We start from the raw sequence: 19,886 nt of genomic DNA, 5'->3' as shown, positions 1-19,886 counted from the left end.
ATAAAAAAGGAGAAAAAAAAAATCACCTGTATATGTTTTCTGTTTACTTTTTTCCACAAAATTTGGATTATATATAGTTAAATAGTCTGCATTTTTATCTGACATCCTATTATAATTTCCTCAGATCTTTAAATATTGTTTGAAAATGTGATTTTTTATGGCTTAATTTCCTTTAATTTTTCTAATTTGATGGGTGAAAATTTCTGTTTAAATTCATGTTATTCTGACTGTGGTGAAATAAAATACCTAAAATGTTCTATTGTAGCACATGTATTTTTTGTGTTATCTTGGCAATTGCCAAGAAATAATTATTCATATTATTTGCCAATTAAAAATTGGGATATTAGCTTTTTAAAAAACTGATAAGAGTTTTTAAAAAATAAATGCATCTTTAAGATATTAAGCCTTTATATTTATTACAGATATTTCGCCCAGTTTGTCATTTGCCTTTGAACTTCATTTGCAGTGTTTTTGGACATGTAGTTTTATGCAGTTAAAAGACTTTTCCTTTATAATTTCTTATAACTGCTTTTATGCTAAGGTAGATAGTTCTTCCTAATCCAGAATTCATTATAGGTTATATATTTTATTCTTTTGAATGTTTTAATTTTTAAATACCACATTACTTAATTTGGAGTTTATTTGGTTAGTTGTATAAGGAAGGATAAGAATTTAATTTTAGTTTTACTCTATTGGCTAATTTTGACAACTGTCAGGCAGACTAAGGGCAAGATCAAAACCATTAGCAACACAGAGAGCAGATGTAAATCAGAGCCATGAGAAATGCTTAGATTGTAACAGAATGCATGTGGCTTCCCAAATCCCATCATTCCAAGGAGAGGCATGCTTGATTAGGACAAAGATGGATACCCAAGGACCCTGTCTCCATCCCCCTTTACATACTTTAAGGCAAGTTGGGGGGCAAGGGTCATGTGTTGGATTATATAAAAATGGGAATAGCCCTTCCTGCTGAGCCAGCTCAGTAGTCTGAGCCAGGTCTTGGCTAAACTGTCAGTACTTGAGGTGTGGGGAGCAGGAGAGGTGGGCACAGGAGAGGTAGAGAACCCCATGACTAAGCAGAAGCCAAAGAATTGGTCTCTTTTTAGCAACAGTTTTTTGTTTTTTTTTTCCTCTCTCTAAATCTGTCATTTTCCCTTTGGCTTGTTGTGCTTCCTTTAATATAAATTAAGTTCTTATAAATGCTGTAGTCTGTTTTGGGATTGTTTTGTCCCATTGATCTATTAATTCTAGTACATACTAGATTTTTTTGATTGTAAAAATTTTATAATAATTTTTTAAAGATCTTTTTAAAAGCAGCTTTTGGTTCATAGCAAAATTGAGAGGAAGGTATAGAGATTTCCTGTATACCTCCTGCCCACACATGCACAGTTTCCCCTTTTATCAACATCCCTTCACCAGAGGGTACATTTCTTACAGTGGATGAACCCACATGGACACATCATAATCACTCAGAGTCCATAGTTTGCCTTAGGGGTCACTCTTTGTGTTGTATATTCTGTGGGTTTGGATAAGTGTATAATCGCATGTATCCATCACTGCCGTATTATAGAGTGTTTTCACTGCCCTGAAAATCCTCTGTGCTCCACCTGTTCATCCCTTCCCACCTCAGCCCCTGGCAACCATTGATCATTTTGCTGTCTCCGTAGTTTTGCCTTTTCCAGAATGTCAGATAGCTGGAATCATACAGTATGTAGCCTTTTAATAATGTCTTCTTTCACTTAGTAATTTGCATTTAAGTTTCTTCCATGTCTTTTCATGGCTTGATAGCTCATGTCTTTTTAGCACTGAATAATACTCCATAGTCTGGAGGTATCACAGACCTCCATTATTTCTCCGTTCACCTACTAAAGGATATCTTGGTTGCTTCTAAGTTTTGGCAATTATGAAAATTTTATAATAATTTTTAATATTTGGTAATACTTTTAATAATCACCAAAGTGAACACATATACCTAGTTTAATAAGTCAGATTGTATTATAAGGTTTATTAAAACAACAGCTAAACCCTCCCCTGGCTTGCCCTTCCTTACTCCGAGACCTGCTCTTTAGAGGCAAGAACTTTTTTGACTTCTTTAGCTGTATCTTCTGATGTTCATATTCATATTTTAAATAATATATTTATATGAATCTTTCCAATTTTGGACATCTATTGACTTCATACTATGAAGAGAAAGATATGGTGTTCGTACTAAGTCATTTTTTTTTTCTTGGTTTACTTATTTGTTTTGGTGGAGCACATCCTTCAGCAGCTTTTTGACAGAGGACTCATGGGAAGTAAATTTTCTGAGACTTTCCATTCCAGAAATATGTTTATTTCTCCCCTTACACTTCATATGATAGTTTAGTGGGATAAGGAATATTAGGTTGAAATTCATATTTTTTCAGTATTTTGAAGGTGATACTCTGTTGTCTAATGCAACTTGGCAAACTTCTTCTGTAAAGGGCCAGGTAGTAAATATTTTGGTTTTATGGGCCATACAGTCTCTTGTTGCAACTATTCAGCTCTCCTGTTGTAGTGAATAAGCAGTCGTAGACAATAAGTAAACAAATGGGTGTGGCTGTGTTCCAACAGAACGGTACAAAAATAGGCGGCGGGAGGATGTGGCTCTCAGGCCATAGTTTGCCAGCTATCATCTTGAGCTTCCACTGCTGCTATTTAGAAGTTTCAGAGTCATTCTTTCTTCTGTTTTTGTCCTTTTCCCTGTTTTTGGAAGCTTCTTTGGAAGCTTTAACATTTTTTCTCTTTTTTATCATTTTCTTTTTTCTTTAGAGTTTATACCATTTTTATTTCTTACTAAAATTTTAGTGGAGTTTTGGGAGGAATTGTGGTTAAACAAAATGGATCATGTTTATCTAGAAATTCATTACTCTTCTGTTTAAAAATAATTCTTCCTTACGTGTTTATTTTTAGTTAAGCCTTATCATTGTATGTCAAGATCGGAGGAGAGTCCCATCAGTACTTTGAGTAGCATGAGATTCTGAACAGGAAGGTTAACCCATACACAGTGCACACTTTGGGCTTTGATTATATCCAGTCATTGCTTTAAATTTAGTTTTGGTTTTCCCAAATAATTTAGTTAATTAAAAAAAAAAAACAAGGAGAATGAGAGCTATATAGTTCATTCATTGAACGATATTATTGTGACATTAATGACACAAATTTGAAAAATAATTCATAGTCTGCACTCATAAATATGTTTTGGTTTTCTATTTTTTACAGTCCTTCCTATATCCACACATACAGCTTTTCACAGATATAATCATAATGTAATCAAACATACAACTCAATTTTTGTTTTCTTGATTTACTTTTCATATATTTCTATATTTCTACATAATCTTTATTGTTTTACTTTTTAACAGTGATGTAATAGTTCATAAACATAGTTGATTCATTTATTCTATTGCCAAATAATTGTTTTCTCCTACTTATAGTATTGCAGTGATGATATATTCAGGTATGCAGTCTTTTTCTCCTATTTGGATTATTTTCTCATAAATTAATTTCCAAAAGTATGATTGGGTCATAGTGGTAAACTAGAAACTGTTTTGGCTCTTGAAGTCTATCTTCTCCTTATAATATACAAACGTAAGTTTGTAACCTTGTTCACACTTCTTAAATATAAGTATTTCCTTATAATTAATGCCATAAAGTAAATTAGGTCAGAATTTTTGTCTTCAAGTAAGATTTTACAAATTTACATCCCACAGTATAAAATAATTTATTTCTTCAAACCCTTGGCAACACTAGATGTAATCATCATCAAGCTTGAGTGCATGTGTGTGTGTGCGTGTGTGTGTATTTGGCAAGGAAAATAATTTAGAGAAAAAAATAGAAAGAAAATCTGAAAAATCAGGAGGAAGGATTGTAGAATCTGATGGAGGAAAGAATTTCAAGATTAGCAGAAAAGTAGTATAGTTTGCACTTGTTAGCTATAAACAAAGCACTCACTTTTTGTAATCTTGAGCATTTCATCAAGCCTATTTTAAAACAAGTTGTTTTAATGTATTACATTTTAGTCATAATGTGTCTTTGTTAGATTAGGTGTAAACACTGAATGGTAGTGTATAACGTACATATTATGACTTTATTTTTTTTCTTAAATGTCTTAGCCAAATAATCTTGGTATTTATAGTCCATATTCACTATTTCTAATGTCTGGGCATACTTATATATACTGTAATTTTATGCCTGGATAAATTTCTTTTTTAATGGAATTTTATACTCCTAGCTGCAGCAAACAGGCAGCGCCCTCCCCCTGTCCCCACATACCTTCCCACACAACACACACTGTATTGTTTCTGTTGTCAGTTATCAGAAGCTGAGGGCTAAGCCTTTGGGGAAATTATGTTTTATACTCAAAAAGATTTTTTATATCCCTACTATGTGTAAGGCACTATAGTTAGGTACATTGGAGGAATGCAGAGATGAGTATTGGATTTTGTCTTCTAAAGTCTGGAAGAGAGATAAAACATGAACATAAAAAGCTATAATATGGGAAAAAATGTTCTAAGGAGCTATAGATAAAGTGACATGAAGAATATTTTTTGTACTATATAATGCACTGTTATTTGCCAGTACTTAGAAATAATTATAATTCTCTTTTCCCTGAGTTTCACTTAGTGCCTCGTTATGTTATGTGCTTCTTGAATTATTGTGTATGTTGTTAGTCTTGACAACTAGATTGTAAACTCTCTGAGGGCAAGTACTGAGACGTACTTTTTCTCTGTCTCTCACTACAGGGCACCTAGTAGACACTAAAAAAGAACTTAAAGATTTATACATTTTCTCTGTCTCTCACTACAGGGCACCTAGTAGACACTAAAAAAGAACTTAAAAGTTTATATTACTGAATGGCTGTACTTGTCCTTTTATTTGAAGTGCTTTTAATTGCTTAACACTAAAATTCTGCATTCTCTCTTAGGTATTTTTGCACCCCTTTCAAAGATAAGTAAAGCAAAAGATCGAAGGAAGAATACAGCACACACTCCTTCTACAAAAGCTGTACCTCTCATCAGGTCCCAGAAAATTGATGTAGCTCATGTAACGTCAAAAGTAAATACTGGTAGGTCAAACCAGAAAGTTTGATGTCTTGTTCATGTTTTAATTTTATCTGTGGAATGCCTTATATTTAGATTGCTTCACACTTTTTGGTTAGCTGCCTGTGAAACCTGAATTTAATAAAACCTGCAGAGTACTTGGTTTATGATTTTAATCCCTGACAAGCGTTTTTCAGATTTGTTCCTTCCTTTTTTTCCCTTCTATTTCCATACTTTTATCACCCCCAATCTAACCTCAAAGCTAGACTTTATACCTCTGATAAGTATTTATGCAACACAACTAGCTTTATGTTTCTCCCCTATTCAAGAATTTTAGTGACTTTTTTTTAATCAGAAAATGTCTCAACTCTTGAAACTGGCCGTCAGAGACCTTACTCTGATGGAGTCTCTTACTGCTTCGCAGTTGAGCTGTGGTTTGTCACGTCTCACTGTCTTTTGTGTACATGGTTCTCACTCTTCCCTTCATACTTTGCCTCAAGCTATCTCTCTGGGCAATATTTGACTTCTGCCTGAGGTTTGAGTCATTCTTTACCTCCTTACTCACATCCTGTTTCTCCATGAAAACCTCCCTGGTGACCCAGCTCACTTCGATCTCTTCATTCTCTAACTTTGTATACACTCTAATCCATACCAGCCTGTTGCTATTTGTTATCTTGGGTTTTGTCCTCTGATTGCTTTGTTTGGGCAGATCTTTTATTCTGTTAGAAAAATCTTCAACTTTAAATGGACTGTGAGAGTGTTTTGTACTTTCGTATTCACTGTAGCACATAGCACAGAATAGGTGCTTAATAAATACTTGCTAACTCATCAGTAACTGAAGCAGAAAGGCACTCTACCACGACTAAAGGATTTTGTCTACAAATTTGGTTGGCCTTTCTGCTCTGTTCCACTGGCGTATTTGAATATCCCTGTGTTAGTATTGCACTTCATAATTACTACAGTTTTTTAAAAAAATAAATCTTGATATCTAGTAGAGGAAAGCCTCCTATCTTTTTCTTGAACAGTGTCCTGCCTGTTTGGCCCTTATAAATCAAACTTCCGTATCAATTTTAGAATAAGTTGTTAAGTTTCTTTAAAAAAAATCTGTTGAGAGAGGGATGGGGGCTGGGCAAAATAGGTGAAGGGGATTAAGAGGCACAAACCTGTAGTTAAGAAATAAGTCACGGGGATGGAATGTACAGCATAGGGAACATGGTCAGTAATGTTGTAATAACTTTGTAGTGACAGAGGTAACTAGACTTATTGTGGTGATCAATTCATAATGTATATAAATGTCGAATCACTGTGTTGTACACCTGAAGCTAATATAATATTTATGTCAACTATACTTCAATTAAAAAAATAAAAAGGAAAAATAAATAAATAAGGTGATAAATATATCTCCAGGGCAAGAAAATATTATTTTGCAAGTACAAACTGGAATTATATTTCAAAAAAAGTGCTTGTCACAAAATTAAAGTTTTTCTTGCTCCTTAATAGAAAGTTAACTTCTAGACAGATAAATTAACAAATTATGTTAATGTTATTTTCAGTGTCAAAAAATAAAAAAAATATCCGTTGAAGTTTTAGTTGGTATTACATTTAAACCTTAAATCAATTTGAGAACTGACATCTTTACAATATTCAGTCTTTTAATTGTAAGCTTGGGATATTGCTTTATTTAATTGGGTCCTTTAGAAATATCTCAATAAAATTTTATGATTTTCTCTACAGCTATTTTGTACTTGTTTTGTTAGGTCTATTCCTAGGTACTTTATACTTTTTGATGCTCTTGTAAATGGTATCCTTTTAACTGGAAACCCAGAAGTACACAGCAGATATGGAAAGAAAGCTCAAAGAGAAGCCCTCTACTTCTGGTCTGAGGAGCAGGAAGGGGGTCTCCTGCTAGACAGAAAGTGGAGGAAGTCCCTGTTTTCTTTTTTGATTGCTTTTTTTTACATCTTTGGTTCTTTCCCACCGCAGTCCCTAGGCAGTCCTGCATGTTGTAATAGCAGCAGGGGATGGCCACGCACCTAAAACCCCAAGGGAGGGGAACCCTTGTTTCTGGCCAGAGAAACTGTGGTCCCAAGAACATGGATGGAATCCCCATTAGTTTTTCTTCTTTTTTCTTACTGCTTGGCCCAATAGGCAGAGTCAATCTCAAAAGGTTATATGACAGGGGCTTCCCTGGTGGCGCAGTGGTTAAGAATCCGCCTGCCGATGCAGGAGACATGGGTTTGAGCCCTAGTCGGGAAGATCCCACATGCCACGGAGCAACTAAGCAACTAAGCCACAACTACTGAGCCTGCGCTCTAGAGCCCGCGAGCCACAACTACTGACCCCGCATGCCACAACTACTGAAGCCTGTGTGCCTAGAGCCCGTGCTCCGCAACAAGAGAAGCCACCACAGTGAGAAGCCTGCACACCGCAACGAAGAGTAGCCCCCGCTCGCCGCAACTAGAGAAAGCCCGCGCACAACAACAAAGACCCAACGCAACCAAAAATAAAAATTAAAATAAAAAAGGTTATATGACAGAGCAGGGAAATTAAAGCCTAGGCATTCTACCCAGAGTATCAGGAAGGGGTGCCTCTGGGAGCAGGAAAGTGTAAAAGAGACCGTGGTGAGGAAGGAGCTCAAGAAAGTGATCTCAGAATGGTGGGCTTACTGCCAGGTTGTGTGTGCATGCGTCTGACCACGGGCTTCGGTCTCCTGCACAGACCACTGCCCAGGTCTCAGACTGACTACTGGGTGGCACAGCACACGAGACAGATCCCAAATAGGCTTTGGCAACTGAACTGACATTGGAGCCACAGTCACAGAAGATGTAGGAACTGCCAGCCTGAAACTAACCACCTGCTAACTGTCGAATGCCTGCTAAAACAGAACAAAACAATCAGCACTCTCCATAGAATTTAAACAAGACCCAAAGTCCTATAAAATAATGTTCATACCGTACAGGATACAGTCCAAAATTGCTCAGAATATGAAAAACCAGGAAAATCTCACCAACTCTCAAGGAAAAAGATGATCAAAAGATACCAACCCTGAGGTTATACAGACATTTATCAGATAAAGAGTTTAAAGAATATATTATAACCCTCTAAGAATTAAGGGTGAACCCTCTTGAGACAAATGGAAAATTTCAGCAGAGACATGAAGATATAAAAAAAAGAACCAAATAATTCATGTACACACGCGCACACACATGAGTACAAGTAAAACTGAGGTAATCTAAGATTGGTGGATTGTAGCAATGTCAGTATCCTGGTTGTAATTTTATGCTATAGTTTTGTAAAATGTCACCTTTGGGGGAAACTGGGCAAAGTGTACAAGAGATCTCCCGATACTGTTTTTTACAACTGCGTATGAATTTCCCGTTACCTCAAAAATTTCAAATAAAAGGAAAGACTCAAACGGATATTTTAGGACTGAAAAATATAACTGAAAATAAGAAATTTACTCTGTGGGTTGACTTCACAAAGTCTCTCTTCCCCACCCCCCCGCCCAGTTTCTGCTGTTGTGGTTCTGGCCCTCACTCCTGGCCTCTGCTTCCAGTCTGTCCTCCTCTGGTTCCTTCTAAACTGTGCTGTCGGGTAATGTTCTTCACCTGTGACTGTTCATGCCAGTCTTCCTTTCCAAAGCCCATCAGAGGCTCATTCCTTACTGAAGAGCTCCAGTTCCTTTGCCGGCACCGTTACCCTCCAAGATTTTACTGTGGCCCATCTATCCAGGTTACTTCTCCCGTGTCCCCCCAAAATCCATTTTATTCCAGCCAAGCTACTCATCCTTCTCTGACCCTGTCTTTCTTTAAGTTTTTTTTTTTTTTCTTTTTGTCCATCCGTAGTGGCCACCTTCAGTTCTTTCTGATCATACCTGCAGTATTCACTGGAAGAAATCCGACCTATCTCTCAAGACCCATACTGGAATGTGATCTTCTTGATGAGGCATTAATTTATCTTTATAACCATGATTATTGTCTCCTTCTATGCTAGGGCTTATATCAAACATGTCCTCATATTGTGGTTATTCATGTCTTTCTGCCACACCAAATTGAAAAGGTCTTCCTTTAGGGCTGGGACCATGGCGTGTTCTGTTTGCGATGCTCAGAGTGCCAAGCTCATTTCTTCACCCAGAACGCTTTGTAAGTGAGCAGGATTGGAATGGATGCTTGACGGAATTCGAAACTGGGTGTAGGCCGTTAGGTTTCTTATTTAAATAGTTTGGTTCTGTAGCATTGAAACAGAAGTCTTAATATTAAGTAGAGTATTATTCATGAGCTCTCTTTTAAAATCAGTGTTTTGGGGGAGTTGGGTGTAGTGAGAGTCGGGTAGTCATTTTCAGAATACCAGTGGCAGAGAGTACAGGGTTTCTTACTATCTGACTCTGACTTAAATGAATAATTGCTATAATGATTTGAAAAAATTTTTACCGCAAGTTGACTGTCTAAATAGACAGTCCGCTACAATGAATTTGCCTGCACACACCAGTGAAATCATGAGTTGTTTGCAGGTCTTAGTAAGTGTGCAGCCGTCATAACTGTATCAGGTTTGCTTTACCTGCTAGCATTGTGCAAACACACTAAGGAGTGCATTAAGTATCAGACAGATAGCTGTGTTTTAAATGCTTTATATTATTTAGAATTCCTTAGTGGATTTTTAAATAGGTGGAAAAGATACTTTAGTGATATTTGGGGAAATTGAGTGGGGTTTTCAGATGGGCTTAGGAATACATTCTTTTCTTTCCCCTTTAAATAATGAAATATTGGCCCCTGCCGTCTGTGAATTTATTATCCAGCGTGTTCTCAGAAGAGGATAAGATTTAGATAATGAGGGGTGTCTGTACTTTAAAAAGCAAATACAGGGCTTCCGTGGTGGCGCAGTGGTTAAGAATCCACCTGCCAATGCAGGGGACACGGGGTTCGAGCCCTGGTCCGGGAAGATCTCATATGCCGCGGAGCAACTAAGACCATGTGCCACAACTACTGAGCGCACGTAAACCACAACTACTGAAGCTGGTGCACCTAGAACCCATGCTCCTCAACATGAGAAGCCCGCGCGCTGCATCGAAGGGTAGCCCCCACTTGCCACAACTAGAGAAAGCCTGCGCGCAGCAACAGAGACCCAATGCAAAATAAATAAATAAATAAATAAATAAAGTTTTTTAAAAAAGCAAATACACGTTTATGTTTAACGTTAAACAAAATTCTTTCTTTTTTTTTTTTTAATTCTGATTTTTTGACCGAGTGACTCTTTTATTTTTTTTCAAAATTCTTTCTTGCTGAAAGTGTTTTGTTTGTGTTCTAGGATTAATGACATCAAAAAAAGATAGTGCTTCAGAATCAACACTTTCATTGCCTCCTGGTGAAGAATTGAAAACTGGAGCAGAGAAAGATGGTAATATAATTTATAACTTCTATTTTCAAAAGTTAATTTACTGATTGAACTTCAAAATAATACAGTGATATAGCTTATATGAGGCTAAAGTTTAAAGTTTGTAAGGGAAGAACCATTACAGTAAAAATTTATCCTTGAAAATCCCCTAAGCAGCTCATAATAAAGTGTATATATATATATATATATATATATATATATATATATATATATACACACACACACATATTTCTTTTGTATAAAATCCTGTGTTGTGATTCTTATGTACACTTAAATTAGAGAATTACTGGACTAGATTAAGAGAATAAAAGGAAATTCCATAGTGTAGATGTCTTGATAAAAGCATTTAAAGTTGCCTTTAGCTGTCAAATCATTGGGGGAATAGAGCACAAATAGAAAATTCAAAAGTATTCCTGCTTGCCTTCAGGTTAACTCAGAACGTTTTAATATTAAGCTTTTGTTACCTTAAAAACACATTAGTATGTTTTTTATATAAATAAGATGTGATTCTACTAACTCATCTTAAGTGAGAGGTGAGAGACAGTGGTTAGAATAGGCAGTTGGTCCAAGTTAGTGACATGACAGCGCTCTCCTATATAAGATTGTCATCATGTAGTGTGGATCCTTTGGATCCTTAAAACTGCTTGGGCGATAAAATCTTGTATGTATGAACTACAGTATATTTTGATGAAATCAGGCGTTTAATTCAACACTAGTTAATCCACAACTGAGGAAGCTAAGTGGAGAGTTTCAGAAGGATTTACCTGGAAAAGCATCTCATTGGTTCACTTCTTATTTTCCACCCTCTGATGTATCCTTTTCCTGTACCATTTTAGTTACCCTGCTTGGATCCATCAGCAGCTCTTCCTCTACATCTTCTTTGGAGCACAAACAGAGTCACTCCAAGAAACTGAATGCAAGTGGCAATAACAAGAAGACAATGAGCAAAAGCCCTTCTGTCTCATCTAGAGCCAGTGCCGGTATCTATGGCTTTTTCAACCAGGCTTTCTTGGTGTTTTTTATCTTGGTTTGTTTGTAAGTAGATTTGCTCTTTTTAAGTGTGTAGAAGGAACCCTTTACTTCAGTCAGATTGAACTACTTGTCCCTTCCCTGTCTCCCCCCAGCCCCCCACCTCTCTCCCCTTCTTCATACTCTGGATCTCTCTGCCTTTCCCTCGTGCTCCCGCCATTTTTTCTTGTCTGGATTGACTTCTTCTCTTCCTCATGTATCTATGGACTCTAGCCCCTGTAAAGTTCATATTAGAACTTTATGATAGATCTTCAGACACTTGGAAACTATACGGTCTGTTCTCTTTCTTTACTTATCTCTTGTCTAATCTAAACCTAATAATAATAACTAACATGTCAATACATGTTATTTACTATTTCAGGTACTATTAAAGGAATTTTACATACCTTATTTCATTTAATTCTCAAAATAAACCTATGGAGTAGGTACTAGTATGATCATCTTCAATTTATGAATGAGGAAACCGAGGCTTAGGGAGGTTAGGCATTGGTGCACAATGGCAGTTTCTAAGTGCACACCTGGGCTTCACCTGCAGGTCTGTCTGATGCTTTGCTGCTACCAGAGTCCGCCTCTGTCTCAAGTACCTTCGGCTCTTCTTCATGCTGTAGGGTCCCCAGACCCCTTCCAGCCTGCTGGTAGAGAGCTGAACCACTGCCTCTCAGTACAAGTCCAGTCTGAGGCTGCTCATGCAGTTTTGGTGACCACACTATGTCATTGGCTCAAACAGAGCCTTACGCTAAGTCTCTTCGTTTTGTGGCTTGACATAGGACTTTACATTTATTTTCATTTAATTTAATGTTTGAATTTTTATCCCTCTGAATTTTGTTTTTTACATCTTGTGTATAGCTTTTTCACACACTTTTGTGTTATCTTCTTATTTAAAAAGCATGCTTTCTCTATTTTTAGCCAAGTCATTGTTTAAAACTGTGTAGGAGAGGTTGACAGTGATAACCTTTTTAACTTGCTGTGAAGCCTGCATGATCCCATTCTGTCCACATTTCTTCAGTTATGTGTAAGGATATATAAAACACGTTTTCTTGTTGAAATCAACATATATATTGAATTTATTGCAGTTCAGTTATTTACCTGCATAGAAAGGAAATGAAGCCACTTTGGCATAAGTTATTTTTAATGAGCCTCATAGTAATTACTAGATTCTTTTTCTAATACTTTTAATACTTGTACTCAACCAATATTTTATTGTAGAAAATGTTCATGACAGGACTTTTTTTTCTCTTTAAGGTACTTTATTGTATGGGGGAAAAAAACCTAAACAAACGCTCAGTAGTAACACTGATGTAATAAAGTTAAAAGTTGAGGCCCTAAAAGTGGAGAACCTGGAAATTTTGCTTGAATATTTATTTTCTGAACAGATTCCTCTTCCCTTGAAACCAGTTTCTCTTTAATGCTGTGAGGAACAGAGGTGAAAAGATGCAGTGATGTAGCAATCCTGTTTGTCCTCATTTTATTTACATTTTAAGGCCCTCTTCATTTGGAATTTGGGCTTTTGACATCATTGACTTTTAAATTTTAAAATTTTAAATTTTAAAATTTATGTGTGGGTATGGAATTATCTTTTTTACCCTTTATGTAAGGTAGTTCTAGTGTGCCTACATACTTAACCTTTTTTTCTTTTTATAAATTTGAGGGGTTTGTGGACCTAAATAATAGTAGAGATGGAGAGAGTTAACAATTAGAGTGAGAAGGAGGTCCTTTTAAAAGGGGAGGGAGATGTGTGAGAGAAAGTCCATGTTCCGAACCCCAGAGATGTTTCCTTGAGAAATTACTGCTAGAGTGAGTAGATACTCCACTTTCTCTGTAGGTTTGCATTTGGGGTAGATGTGGACTGCAGAGGGTGGACATTTTGGGGAAGCTAAGGACACAGGATTAAGGAGAAAGAGGAGCAGAAAGAAGGGATTGGGGGACAGGAGAGGCTGGGGAGGAAGGCTGTGAGCTCAGCCCCACTGTATGCCACGTTGACCTTGCTGTCCTTGGTCCATTGTCTGCAGACAGCGTGGGGACAGACGTGCGAGTTTCTGGTCACAGGGTCAGGGTTTTAAGTCAGGTGTGCCACCTACTCCCTGTGAACACCGTGTCTTCATTAATTCCTGAGTTTGTATCTTATCTATGATTATAATTCTCATGAAAAGCACTTTGTAAACTGTGAAGTGCTTGGGAAATGTTAGTTATTTTGAGGGCCAAGGACTTTTTAGTATACACTTGATCCAGAGCTTCCTTCTGCCTGAGTTTGTGTTCCTCATTTGTTACCATGTTTTTAGTTTCTGCCTGTTAACAGTCTGACTTACCCTCTATCCCACACCCTCACGCAGGGTTCCCTAGGCCTTCTCAGATGACAGCCACTCAAATCTGTTCATGCACTGATGGGAGAAGCCTCAGGGGCCCACCTCTTCTCTGTTATAATCGAACAGCTTTCAAGACAGTGTTTCTCCAGGACTTCTGATGTTCAGTAGTGGGAGTTTCAGGGTTTAGGTTTGAATCAAGGTCTGGGCAGGGAGCGCTTTTGTTTCTAATAAGGAAATCAATTTGGGGTAATTGGAATCTTACAGCAATTTCACTTTTAAATTATGTTTATGTATGTATCATTTACACTGAGTCCCACTGAACTACTATGATTCTAGCATTTTACTAGAATAGGGATTGGTGGACTATAGCCCATGGGGCAAATCCAACCTACCACCTATTTTTGTAAATAAAGTTGTATTGGAACATGTTGTGCCCATTTTGTCTGTCTGCTTTTGTGCTACGACAGCAGAGTTGAGTAGTTGTGCAGAGTAGTGTGGCTTGCAAAGCCTAAAATATTTACTATGTAGCCCTTTACAGAAAAGGTGTGCTGACCTCTGTTCTAGTAGAGAGTGCCACCAGGAAGTCAGGATACAGTTGATACTTCACCAGGAATCAAGTGTAAGTTCCTGTGGCAATGACTGTCTCAGGAAACCCTTCAAATTTCTTTTGAGTAGCTTTACTTCACATGTGAGAAACACAACTGTAGATGCTGTGTGTAAGGAAAGGCAGCATATATTGAAATCTCCAACTAACTAGACTGGTTAGAATAAACAGTAGTTTTTTGGCTTATGTGCTTTTTGAGTTTCCCTTTGTTTTTTCTCTTTTCCTGCCCCATCCTCTTCCCCAACCAACCCCAAAACAGGTTTGAATTCCTCAGCAACATCTGTAGCAAATAATGCACGCTGTGAAGGAGAACTCCACCTTGGAGATAGGGTGTTGGTGGTAGGCCAGAGAACTGGTACCATTAAGTTCTTTGGGACAACAAACTTTGCTCCAGGTAACTCATCTGTATAGTCTCTGCTCAACTTGAATTCTTCAGATAACAAAAGGTTTAAAATTTTACATGTAAATAAAACTTACAGAGAATTCTTGATTAATAGTTCTTGTGGATGATAGCTATGGCACAGACAACGGGAAACATTGATTCAAATGCAGACTGTTTTTACTCAGGTTGATTGTTACTTATGAATTGTTCTTGCCATTTGTGTTTTAAATTGTCTAAAGTTAAAATTAGTTGTTACTCTCCAGTTTTACTCTCACTGATTGCCAAGTGTGCTAAATAACAGAGAAAACATTTTAGCATTAGATTTGTGCTAAGCATAGTCTTTAAAATGAGTGGATAATGAGTTTACTGCATACAGCTTTTAACAGAGTGGCTTGGAGAGGAAAGCAAACAAAGCGGTTCAAAGGAAAATGAAAAACGTTTGCGTACTCTGGGATCTTAAAAATGCATGTTTGTGTATTTATATATTCATTCCAATCTAGACTTAACATTGTGTTTCCAAAAGTAAAGATTATCTTTCTTTTATATTTTCAGTGATTGTAATTTCAAACAGAAGCCAGTTGAATAAAACCATGTTTGTATTTTTAAATAGCAATATGCTGTTTTGACACATGGTGGCATTGCAGCATTTTAGGAAAAGGTTACCTAGAACATTGATTTTTTAAAAAAAGTTTGTAGCCTTCTGTCAAGAACTCTGAAGGATCTGAGATTTTACCCTATTTGCAAGTTAAGTTGGATTGCCATGGTTTCGTAGATGCTGGCAGAAGATGATAGGCTCCTGGGTCAGCGATAGAGGACCTCAGTGCTCTCTGCAATAGTGGTAGCCAAAGTGGCAGCATTTTCTTCTGTCTCCTGAGCCCCAGTTCCCAGAGGGTGAGATAAGGAGGGCCAGGTGACACCTGTACACCCAGTGGTTTATGCTATAGGAGAGGAGCCCCGAGCTTAAGGAATATGAACCTTTGTACTAGACAGTAAGCATGCCTGTCTTTTGTGCCGGGGGAGACTCTGTCTCCATCCCCCAAGGCCATCTTCTCTACAGACATCCATGAAAAGACGGTCAGTGCCTCTGTCCATAAGGCCTGTAGAAACATGGAGAATTGTCTCCCAGCACATTCTTGTTTCATTAGTACCATTTATAATTGCAGTCCAACTACTAATGGATTGGAGATAGGCTATATGTTTTATTATTCATGTCTCTCTAAGGGCACCAGGTAGTAATTGAGATTAGTTAGAATGTCCTTAATATGGTTCTCAAATAAAAACCTAGGAATCCCAAAGGTAGGTTATTTTTCCACAATCACCATGTCTTCTGAGTTTCCTTTCTCTGGTTTTATTAAACAAGGCTTGAATGGTTTGTTTTGTTTGGATGCAGTTGTTTTAGGTTGACTTTTAATTTTTAAACTCCTAGTGTAGAGCATGTAGAAATTTGAAAAGTCATAAGCAAATATAAAAGTTGGAAATTTTTCATTAAAGTCCTTCTGCTCTTTCAGAAAGAAGTAGCGTATATTTCTTGTGGCATCAGCATTTAGATCAATCAGTTCTATAGGACAGTGGTAATATCTAGGCTTCTTATAGATGATAAGATCTAGACCTGACAGAGGGCATGTTCAACCCCTTCAGCATGTTTATCAGTGCCACCTCTGAAAGAAAGTTGCCATTTACATGGGAAGATGTCCATTCCTCACCACTACCAGACAGTATGCAGTCACTATTGTTAACACTTGCCATAATGCCTTCCTGCTGTGTGCTACACACTTTCAGGAGTTACATGGTAAACATGTAGCAGTGATATGGTGTATTAAAATGGGAAAATGCAAAAATTATGTAGGAAAGCATCAAAGGCAGAAGGAAGTAAAACTTGGAAAATTATAACCGTGGCACTCAGAAATAACAATGGCAGCCAGAGTAACCCAGTTAGCGACATTCAGAAATGCGATGACTGAGCATTAGTATGGCTGAGCAGTGAGTTTGTACACCTCACTCTGTACCTGTGCAGGGTAGGACTGCTTAAGTATAAAAGACAATTACACGCATTACGTTAGTCTTTTCAACTCAAACTCCAATATCGGGAATGGACTCAGGTATCATCTTTTTGAATGAAAGAGGAAAAAAATTAAGAACTTCTAGATTGTCATTTTAGAGGTTATATAATTGACTCTTTGAACTATTAATCTGAAGGGAACAATATTTTTGTATTTTGTCATTTGTAATAAGTTTCTCAATATCTATAGCCTTATTTTTTTATTTGATACTGATTCTAAGAGACCACATACAATTACTATTGTATTCTCCTTTAAAAAAAAAAAAAATGAGTGGACTGTCAGGTACTTTTAACTGAACTGGAGGTACCCTCATCCAGAGCCATTACTCTAGGAGTATATGTCCATTTATCTAATATTTGCCACACTAAAAGCAACCTCACTATTTTAATTTTATGCTCTCTAGAAAAGGAAATCCTATTACTCTCCTCAGAGTGGGCCCTTTTAAATACTTAAAAGCCTTTTAGAAAATTATTCCTATTAACTAACCTAAATCTTTTCATTTAGGTTAAAAATGATTTTTTTTTCCTTCCTGGGTGGGGAAAAAATGAAAGAAAAAAAAGAGTCACCATGAAGTCTAGTCATATTTTCCATATTATTTTTGTCCCCCTTTAATTATTTCAGAACTGTTTGTGGTATTCTAATACTGGGAGAGTAAAATGAAAAGATTGCATATTCATTTTACGATTTATACATCTCAGTATCATGCTACACTGCTCTCAACTTAAACAGACCATACTACCGAGTTAAGGACAGTTTCTTATTGTAGCTTTTAGATATATTTTGGTCATACACTACTTGTATAATAGCTAATCCTTGCCAAATTTGTGTTTGTGCATTTTATCTTTCTCCCTTAATGTACAACTCTGCAATTATGCTTGTAAAATGTTTTTCTAGTTCATTTTTCAAATTTTCAAATTTTGTTTTATAATTTTATCATTTGAAAGCTGAATGATCATGAGGATTTTGGTCATTTGTGAAAATGTTAAACCATCTAGACTTTGGGTTTGTATAATAGCATAACAATTTTGGATAAAGTGCAGATGCTTTTAAAATCCCATGTTCTTGTTCTAGGATATTGGTACGGGATAGAGCTTGATAAACCCCATGGCAAGAATGATGGTTCAGTTGGAGGTGTGCAGTACTTTAGTTGTTCCCCAAGATATGGAATATTTGCTCCTCCATCCAGGGTACAAAGGTGAGAAAAAATGAAATTTACACTATTCACAAGAACTTTTTGTAATGTGCAGTGGGTTATAGTTAAGAGTCCCTAATTTTATATTAAAGACATGCACTGACTATAGCCCATGTCTTCTTTCAAGGGGTTAACCAACCACCTTCTTCAGAGGGAAGGCTCATGGAAAGCTAAATTTGCTTTGCTGAGGATTTGCAATTTTAAAAACCTCCTTTATTCCTCATTTGCAAACCCTGTGAGTTTGTGTAGGCTATTAGGAGTGGTGTTTGCCGCTCAGAACAGTGAGAGCAGCAAGCTTAATCTGTCATGCAAACAAAAGTAAAAATGCTCTCTGATTGCTTCAGTCACATCCTAACTACATTAAATTTCCTGCCAGCAGGCACGCCATTCATTCTCCTACAAACCTAATGGAACCAAAATGGCTTTTTCCTCTGATTTCTTTAGTTTTCAAAAATAGATAGGCAGTAGATCTTTGGGGGAAGTGAAGCTTCAAGGATTTATATATAATATACCTCCCCGGTATTTCTTCTTAAGATAGTACACTTTTGTACCAGCTCACTCTGGTTTTTAAAAAAACAGTTGAGCAGAAGTGAGTCCTCATGAAATTCCAGGTACTGTTGTGTGAAATGACTTAATGTGCTGAAAGAAGTTGGCTTGGTATGCTTTTCAGTGGATGGGAAATGGGATACTCATCTTTAAATAGGAAATAACATGTATGGTATAGTCACATTCATGAGAATAGATCTATGATCTCAACCTGGGAGTCCCATCTTGTTCCCTTCCAACTAGACTGTGTGACTGCCTCCTGGCAAATTTAACAGTTTTTAAATCCATTTTCTTTCTCACTTTGTTTTTCTTATTGAATAATTACATGTAATTTGTGTATTCTTTTCCTTCTTCTATGATGTACTTAGTATAATTCTTTTCTTATTATTTATGATTTTATAGCATTTAACGTATAATGCTTTGCAGTTTATAAAGTACCTTCAATTAAATGTTGTTTCATTTGATCCTAATAAGTATTTGGTCAGGTGAGCTGGAAAAGAATAACTACAGATGGTCCCTGACTTACAGTGGTTCAGCTTATGATTTTTTGACTTTATGATGGTGCAAAAGTGATAAGAATTCAGTAGAAACTGTATTTCAAATTTTGAATTTTGATCTTTCCCTGAGCTAGCGATGTGCAGTACAATATTCCCTCGAGATGCTGGGCAGGTCAGCAGCAACGCCCAGTCAGCCATGTGATCACGAGGGTGAACAGCCAATACATTTACGACCCTTCCGTACCAATACAAGCATTCTGTTTTTCACTTGAAGTACAGCATTCAATAAATTACATGAGACATCAACACTTTATTGTAAAATAGGCTTTGTGTTAGATGACTTGGCCCAACTGTAGACTCATGAAAGTGTTCTGAGCACATTTAAGGTAGGCGAGGCTAAGCGATGATGTTCAGTAGATTAGGGGTATTAAATGCATTTTCAACTTAAGATGGGTTTATCGTGACGTAACCCCATTGTAAGTTGAGGAGGATCTGTACAAATAGTTATTGAGCATTTAGTAAGTGGTGGGCTCTGTACCATGTACTTCATGAATCTCCCCTAGGCTCAGTGAGGTATAAGGTAATATGATTATTCCTATTTTGCAGGTGAAGAAAAGTTACAAGAGATACAGTAGCTTTGCTAAAGTCATATAGCTACTGTAGGGGACGAAAAACTTGTCCTGTCTATGAATTAAACTGACAACACATAGATGAACAGGAGAAAAATCATGCACACTTATTAAATGTTAATTTTACATGCATGGGGGCATTACAGAAAGCAGTGAATGCCCAAAGTAGTGGTGAAATTGGAGAGTTTATAGAC

General features: G+C 36.9%; 1 protein-coding gene across 27 annotated transcripts in view; it reads left to right on the top strand.

The window, feature by feature from the left end:
* The window catches only part of CLIP4 (CAP-Gly domain containing linker protein family member 4), an 87,245-nt gene that overhangs the window by 23,492 nt on the left and 43,867 nt on the right, over nucleotides 1–19,886 (top strand). For 26 of the 27 annotated variants that reach the window (XM_082356744.1, XM_082356736.1, XM_082356746.1 and 23 more), the window contains exons 9-13: nucleotides 4,945–5,085; nucleotides 10,364–10,453; nucleotides 11,287–11,430; nucleotides 14,646–14,780; nucleotides 17,900–18,023. In XM_082356744.1, coding sequence (XP_082212870.1) covers nucleotides 4,945–5,085; nucleotides 10,364–10,453; nucleotides 11,287–11,430; nucleotides 14,646–14,780; nucleotides 17,900–18,023 — 634 coding nt within the window. The remainder of the gene's footprint in view (nucleotides 1–4,944; nucleotides 5,086–10,363; nucleotides 10,454–11,286; nucleotides 11,431–14,645; nucleotides 14,781–17,899; nucleotides 18,024–19,886) is intronic. The other variant, XM_082356743.1, reaches the window with a different exon arrangement.

Source organism: Balaenoptera borealis, assembly GCF_965194805.1.
Source record: "Balaenoptera borealis genome assembly, chromosome: 15".
Classification (NCBI taxonomy): Eukaryota; Metazoa; Chordata; class Mammalia; order Artiodactyla; family Balaenopteridae; genus Balaenoptera; species Balaenoptera borealis.
Note: the sequence above shows the minus strand (reverse complement) of the source record. Positions and strands in the feature narration are given on the sequence as shown.